Below are 8,648 nucleotides of genomic sequence, written 5' to 3'. Positions count from 1 at the left end.
TCCTGAGCTGTACTACGTACATTATGTAAATTGATAATAATATTTTTAATAAAAATAAATATCATATTTTATAAAAAAAAATTTATTTAACAATTATTTATTCAAGTTTAACTCTGAATATCTGCGGATAAAATTTTATTTTATTGCTTATTGTTTTATCTTGATACTAAGCACATAAAGGATTGTAATTAAAGTATTGTCACGAGAATTAAAATTTTTATTTTCACAAATAGTACTTTTAATTGTTTTTCTTTACTCTCTTGTTCCTATCAACTTTTTTTTAATTTAAATAAAAAGGATAAAAATAAAAAAAAAAGATTACTGAACAAAAGTAAAGAAAATTTTTAATTTCATTTACAATTGTGTATCTTAAAAAAATACTTTCAGTCACTGAAAATATAACCTATTTATAAGACCTTTAAATAAAACTGTGCCAGATTTTCTTCTTTTTTAATCTAGCTTTAAAAAACTCTTTGTTGTATTTTTATTCACCACAATTATGTGTTAAACGAAATATACTTTCATTAAGTGCAATAAAAAATAGTTTTAATAAAACTATATGACCTTCTAAAAATCAATCACCCAGAAAGTATCTAATCTCTTATAGTTTTAAAATATTTACTGATAAAACATTTTTTCACGTATGTAAAAAAAACTTGAGCATTTTGTATGTAGAGTTAACTTTCAATCATTATTCCTCGCCCTCTAACTTCCTTTTTGAATTTTTTTGAAAAAGTAAATAAATAAATGAATAAAGAAAAAAAATTAAAAGATTGCCATACAAAAATATAAAATGTAACAAAAATAATATCTCATTTATTAAATACTTTAGACATAAAATGATAATAACATTAAGTTCGAAATATATTGCATCTTTTTTGATCGACTCGTGAAACTTCGCTAAAAAATTTAATAAAAATTTATAAAATTTAGCTTTAAAAAGCCCTTTGTTGAATTTTTATGAACTGTAATTAAGTTTCAAAAGCAACATACTTTCATTAAGTGCAATGAAATATAATTTTAATAAAACTACGCTATAAAACTCCCTAACTGAGAAAATATCTAATCCCTTATAATTTTAAAATATTTACTGATAAAATATTTTTTTAAGTATTTCTTATTATCTTCGCACCAAATTACAAAAAAACTTAAACATAACTTTTTTTTTGCTGCATGGAAAAAAAACTTGAACATTTTTGCAAATAGAGCTTACTTTTAATCATCGTTCCTCGCTCTCTAACTTCAACTTGAACTTTTTTGAAAGAAAAAAAAAAGATAAAAATCGAGAAGATTACTGAACAAAAATAAATAAATAATGTAACAAAAATAATATCTCATTTATAATAGTGTTTCTTCAATAGATACTTTAGACGTAAAAAGTATCTTTAAGTCCAAAATATATTGAATCTTTTTTGATTAACACTTCGCCAAAAAATTAAAATAAAAAATGATAAAATCTAGCTTCAAAAAACACTTCATTGCTTTTTTATGCATCATAATTTTGTTTTCGAAGCGATATACCTTCATTAAGTGCAAATAGAAAAGAGATGCCCCTACCCAAGATATTAAAATTCCCTTCGAAACAACTCGTCGCTGAAGGCGTTGAAAAACGCAATTATTTGCATGAGAAAGTTATTAAATCAAGTATTAAAAGTTAAGGAAATGCGTTTCTGATACATGTTCTAAATTATGAATGAAGCGAATATTTATAAATATTTTTCCCCATCCAATATCTCTTTTCAACCATTTTTTATTTAAAGCTCAAAGCCATCAGTTAATAAATTCATTGACATGAATAAACCGAACTAAATGTCATGTTAGATTGATATGTTTTTTTTTTTTTTTTTTTTNTTTTTTTTTTTTTTTTTTTCGAAAGCTATGCTCGTCCTTTTTCCCTACTCATCCCTTTCTCCTGGCAACTTTTCTTACATTTTGGTATGCTTCTCTTTATTTGATTTGCACGAGGCGAATAAAAAAATATATATATCTTTCCAAATTTACATTTTAAACATATTAAACACAGTAATCCAAATATGACTGTGGTCCATTTGGACGTGGTGGTGGGAATAGTTGGGGAGGGACTATGCATAAAACATTCCCTAAAGGGATAGACGAGGACACCGAATTATCCCTCAATGGAGAAGATGCAGGTATTAGACTGATATATGCACACAAGAAGTCGTATTGCATTGCAAAGGATGAGGAGATAGGGGGGGAGGGAATTTTGTGGGGGATAGGGAAAAGCTTTGCGTCAAATGATGTAGATTCTCCGTTTTTGCTGATTCCTTTTTCTCCATTTGGAACAAAAACTTGCTGGGATGATTTATATTTGATAAGACACGCTGGATTTACTTTTCTCTCTTATCTATTTTTTTCCCTTCTATTTATTATTTTTCTCTTAAACCAACCCCTTGTTTGCGTCTGTGTGGCGTGGGCAGCCCCCCCCCACCGGAGAATTTTCGATCTTAGTTATAATATTATCTGGCCCTTTTCCAGGTTTATTCAAATTTGGTGTGCTCCACAGTGATGAATAGGACATCCATTCTTCAATTTCAGTATTCTGTGTTTCAAATGCAAATAAGGTGGGTTGATATTTGGATACGACAGCAAAAGCGCACTTTGTTTACGACTCAGTGGTTCGTAACTGTCCCTGTCCGAGACCATTTCCTCCCACGCGTACACCCCATCTTCTTCTTTCGGCAACATTTTTTAAACATTCAAAAAGACAATCTTCCCTTTCAAATGTGACGCATCAGATTTAGTTCTCTACATCAGTCCTGTTTCAACAGAAAAAAAAAATGTTTCTGAAACACCCTCTGTTCTGTTCAAATAGAATAAAATCAGTTCACCGAGGAATGAATATTATTCAAATTTTTTCGATGGATTATATTTCAATGCTTAAAAGGATAGAGAATTGTATGTTTGAAGTAGATTGTTTTCATTCTTTAAAAATATCTTGATATTACATTTTATTTTATTCTAGTACAGTCTGTGATCAGCCTATCTACGTAACTGAACAGTACTTTTTACTCACCTACATTTGTAATTTTAAGCCCCTATCTTACTTTTGTATATGGAATGGAAATCCATAAAAACACCAGCAGTAAGCTTGGCGATTGGTACCGCGTACACTCTCAGAAACAAAACTCTCTCTTTTGACGATTCAGCAGTTCCTGAGCTGTACTACGCTAATTTTGAAAATCATTTCGTCAGAAAATCACGCGATTTGTGACAAAATGCGAGTTCTCAAATCTATGATGAAAATGTTTCCTCAACTCGAAAACTTATAGCAGTGCATTGTGAGATAATGCTAACTAGAATGAAGATTAGACGATTGAAACTAGAATGACAAAATAGGTCGATCGGTATAGTGGTCGAGGAGTTGATCTCATACCAGGAAGATCCCGGGTTCAAATCCCAGTTTTATCTTTCCTATTTGTCCTTCGATTGTTGTTAGGGCGACGGTGATCCAACTTGACAGTGACGAAAAAATTATAGATGATCACTCTCCGATACAAAATATTTCTTTACCTTTGACGAAATTCGTTTCCTTGAAGAAATGACGATAGTTATTTCGTCACTTTGAGCAAAAGTTCACTGGGAGTATATGCCTGCAAACGGCTTCGTCAAAAACGAAGAAACTTTCGTGAAATTTTAGAATCTGTTTTTACCATTGAGTATCCTTTTAGTGTAGGTACCAACTTGTACGGTTGTTACGAAATGTTTACTATGTGATTGCAACGTTTATGTTTTAACGTACAAATCTAAATTTAAAAGTCAAATAATAAATTTTTTTACTGTGATTTACCAAATTACCATGGAAAACCAATAATTCGAACATATTTATATAAGTTATAATAATTAAATATTATGCTATTAAGTTGTTGTGAAGGACCTGGATTATTAAAAATTTTCGATACCCTAAGCAGGACTGCCAACTTTGGGAAAATGTCGAGAATGTTTGTATTTAGTTGTTTTGTAAAATTCATTTAAAGTTATTTTCCAGATCACTGCATGTATATGATTCAAAAATTCATGTAAAACACCATTTTATTCAAGCTCCTTCGTCTTGAGGCATTAATATTGTTGGCAAAATTACCAAAATTTCTGAATTCTTTAGTTTGTAATTATCTTCCACTCTATAAAATATTTTGTAAAAAGCTTAATGGTTGACAGCCCTGCCTAAGTATTATTACACTACTTTGTAAAATCTTTTCCAACGATCACACAAGTTGGCAGCCATGGCATCGTACCCCATAATCAATGTCTGAAAGCTGGAGTTATCAGAAATAGTATAAGAAAGTATATCTATCTGGAATTTTTGTATCAAATATGAGCGTATTGTTGTTTGAATTACTCCAACTGCATTAGTTTTATTAGTAGCGCTAATGCTTGGTTACAAATACTGCACTGATACGAAAAAAGTAGTGAAACATGCATATACTAAGTGAATAGTTTTTTTTGTTCCCACTTTACCATCTACTTAACACCATAGCTTCGAAGAGGAACTGTACCACGGTTTTGGACTCAAATATGAATGCCTATATTATTTAAATAATCTGGCAGCCACAACAATCTTTAATCTACAAAATTAAGTCTAAGAATGCAACACTTGTACTACCTATTTTAGCAGTGTGAAAACCATTTGAGCCTAGTCTCCTTTTTAAAGGGACTAAAAATATTTATAACACATTATTCGAGAAAATTTTTTATTTTTTTATATTATTATCGTTACTAAAATGGTTTGAAGGAATTAATGCAAAATAGAACACACAAAAATGCACAGAGATGCTAACTTGCTCCGGACAGCGAATAAATATTTTCAAATGCAGTTTATTAATTGTGATACCTGGTTTAATAAATTCAATTTAGTAGATTATTATCCACCACAATTTCTAAACAATTCGTTGGCTCAAATAATTCACCACTTTTTTCATGCTAAACTTTTTAAAAAACTGGCAAAATCCATCTGATATTTGCAAATTTAGTTTGTAGTTATTTACCGTTTTGCCGAAAGGGAAAGCCATGTGAAATTAGTGTGGCATTCAACGTGTTAAAGATACTTATTTAACCGTTAGAGATTTGAGAGTATGGATGATCATTTAGAAATAACGGTGGTCACTAATGTATTAAAATATAGCCCTTTGTTTCATTTTCTTTACAACTTTTCAAAACTTGTAAGACTCAGCGGAAATCTGTCATTTCCAATTTTCTATTACTTCTGACTGTTTGAATTTATTTAAAAACATTTCGTAAGTACATATTAGCAAATGTAACTTGATTAAAATTATAACTTTCGTTACTTAAACTGTATTTTCTCTGCTTACAGGAGACCAGCCAGCGAAGCGTGCAAGAACAGCTTACACCAGTGCCCAATTGGTGGAACTAGAGAAAGAATTTCACTTTAATCGCTACCTATGCAGACCAAGGAGAATTGAAATGGCATCTTTACTTAACCTAACAGAGCGTCAGATCAAAATATGGTTCCAAAACCGTCGCATGAAGTACAAAAAAGAACAAAAATCAAAAGGTATTTTTTGCCAGGCTGTGGACAAGGAAACTCCATGTTCCGGTGGGAGTTTACCTGGCTCATCTCCAATAACACATTCACCTACATCTCCGAATACAGCTTCGAATTCTAATTGTAACTTGTCTAATTCCGGAACTCAAGCAGCTGCTTTGGATAGTACTAATCAGTCATTTACAGCATATGGATTAGATTGTTCACCAAGCAACACAGGGGTTTTGGAATCTTGTTCACTTCGAACTCATTCCGATCCACTTTTAAGTTCACCCATTAAGGCATCAGTTTCCCAAGCTTCAAATTTTCTAAGCAATAAACCATTTAATACGTCAAGTAATAATCGACCAGTGCAACCATACCAGAATCTCTTTTCTGATGCAAATCTACAGCATCGCCATTTGCAACAAGAATTATGTTTCGTTCAAAATGAGAAGAAGAGTGTCATGTCATCCCCCTCGGCATCCTCAACACCATCTCAAAGTGTCTCTACGCCACCATCTCCTTCATCACCATTTCAACTTAATTTCCAACCTGTCACTGCAGATTCACCGATGAATGTACCATTCATGTCAGACATGGATTCTGGCACGAAAAACAACGCTTTTTATTACAATTCAGGCATGGCTTCGAGATTTGTGGTGCAACCACACTCTGCTTGGGATCAAAGTGGTGTAGGCATGCAACTTCAGAATAATATTCAGAGTTCTATGGGGCTACTTTGTACAGCGGTGGATTATTCAGCAACGAACAATGTTCGAGCTATCGTTAATAATTCCGCGTATCAAGCTCAGTTGCATTCTGGATCCTATTACTATCCGCATCCACAACAAATGATAGCAAGCAGTCCAATGACACATGAATGGCTCGTGCAATCTCAAGAAGCTAGTAGAGGTCAAAAATATGCTTTTCCATCTACGTCCCCTAAACTTGCTCATTTATGAAGGAACATTCATAGATAATGCGAATCAAAATAGCTGTTCAAGATATTATATCCCTTGAATTTGAGCTCATATTTTAAATGGAAACCATCTAGTAATATTTCATAATGTTTAGACATCTACGTGGTAGACTTCTACTTGCATTTTATGCTAAATTTTAGTGTGTTTTAAAAAGAATAAAAAAATTAAACGATTCTTTTTGAGTAATGATAATCCATAGTTGCTATGTATTACAACTATGCCAATTATTAAAATATATACATATATATATAATTTGTGACACTATATCTTTACCAAAGATGAATCATCTCAGGGCCACTGAAAAGGTTCTATGAATAATTAAATTTTAAAAAAAATATTTAATCAAAAACAAGATCAAAGTATCTATATAAATTATATTATATGCATTAATAAACTATATAAATATATCTATATTTAAAAAAGAACTTATATGTATTAACTTAATTTTTAATTGCATAATATTTGTATATTTTATAATTTAATTTAGACATAACTATAAAAATTAGCAATGATGGAGCTATTTTGGTGAGCCAAAGATATTATATTTACATAAATTTCATCGGTAGCATTTGGTTTTGTGAAAAATGTGAAAAACTGTGGGCTCAGGTAATGTTTTGTATGTGGTTGGTGTACAGTTTAAAAATGACTGAAATGTGGTTTGATATAATAATAAAACTTTTTGTAACATAAAATATGATTTATTTTAGTATTTATTAAAAAAAAACTATAACAAAAAAACACACCAAAGGGTTGAAAATAAGAGAACAAATGTGTTAATATATTAACCCGTAACAGGGAAAAACCTCTCAGATGAGACCGAACGTTTCGGTTCCTTTAAAAATGTAAAAAGTAGTGGTAAAAAATCCATTAAACGAGATTAAAATTAGCCACTTTTTCTGGCATATTTCTTTCAGTTTACTATTGAAAGAAAATTTAAAGAATGTTTTCGCTTTAAATATGCATAATTTTCAATGTAAGTCATTATGATAGAACGGATCGAATAATTTAATAAATAAAGATAAGTTGAGTTTCTACCACTTCTTATATTTTTAATCACTCGTGGCATCCATGCTTTAACATTCCTTCTTTTGCCATTTCCTGGTCAAAAAATGTTACCAATTATATTCAAACCATTCAATGCAATCGGTAATAAATTCTTATTTTTATTTTATTAATTTTAGCCTGATTACATTTAGCCTCTTTTTCAAGTATTTTCTATTTTCAAAGTAAAAATTTTTTGAAAAGAATCGCAATATTTACTTGCTTATTTATTCTTTATTGAAAATTTTTTATTTTTTTTCCCCAGAATAAAAATTGGCGGATTTTCCCCCCACTCTTTAAATGTTTTTTCGCACTTAATTTTTTTTTTGGAGGGGGGGGGGAAGGAAGGTGTCTCCCCCCCATCCGCACTTGATAAAATAGGGAAATTCCTTTTCTCAAATTTTATGAGTTAATTAAAAAAGATTCAATATATTTCAGAGATATTTTATGCATTTAAAGTATCTATTGAAGATACACTATTAAATGAGATATTATTTTTGTAATTTATTTTTGTTCAGTAATTTTTCCTTTTTTTTTCTTTTAAAACTCCTTTTTCGCACACGTAATATTTTTAAATACTTAATAACTATTCCTGATTTTTTTGTTATTGGAAATAAAAAATTTTATAAACTGAAAAAAATATATGGAAAGTGCCATTAAAGCGAATCAACTGCAGTGAAGAAAAAAAGAAAAGGAATATCTGTATTAAAATAGTTAAATCGAATTAGTGAAATTGATTCAGGATGTGACTGACCAATATGTCATGGATTGGATGTGACATGATTTGTGGGAGATAAGTAATGCAAAACAAAACAGCCATCAATCAATATTTTAACCCATCACTGCTTAACCATAAATACAGAAGTGATGCAAAAATAGCCTTAATAAAAAAAAATTTTTTTAACATAAATATATATATTTGAACCAAATGGATATTCCCATGTTACCTACAAATATAACTTTGCAGAGACCTTTTGCAATGGTTTCAAATTCAAATATATATCTTTATATTATTAATACCAGACAGCAGTGTAAGTTGATTTCAATGTCAGCAACAACTTTTATCATGAAGCCTAACAATTTTTGTCAATGGCTAGAAAATAATCCATGCAAGCTTTAAACAA

At 30.4% G+C, this 8,648-nt stretch overlaps 1 protein-coding gene across 5 annotated transcripts in view; it reads left to right on the top strand.

Moving 5' to 3' along the window:
* LOC107440707 (homeobox protein Mix.2-like) overlaps nt 1-7,175 on the top strand; it is a 76,313-nt gene extending 69,138 nt beyond the window's left edge. For 4 of the 5 annotated variants that reach the window (XM_043044407.2, XM_043044408.2, XM_016053691.4 and 1 more), the window contains exon 3: nt 5,330-7,175. In XM_043044407.2, the coding sequence (XP_042900341.1) occupies nt 5,330-6,465 (1,136 nt within the window). In that variant the 3' untranslated portion in view covers nt 6,466-7,175. 5 annotated transcript variants of the gene reach the window in all.
* Nucleotides 7,176-8,648: the final 1,473 nt, after the last annotated feature.

Source organism: Parasteatoda tepidariorum, chromosome X2 (assembly GCF_043381705.1).
Source record: "Parasteatoda tepidariorum isolate YZ-2023 chromosome X2, CAS_Ptep_4.0, whole genome shotgun sequence".
NCBI lineage: Eukaryota > Metazoa > Arthropoda > Arachnida > Araneae > Theridiidae > Parasteatoda > Parasteatoda tepidariorum.
This window is presented reverse-complemented; position numbering and strand designations above follow the sequence as displayed.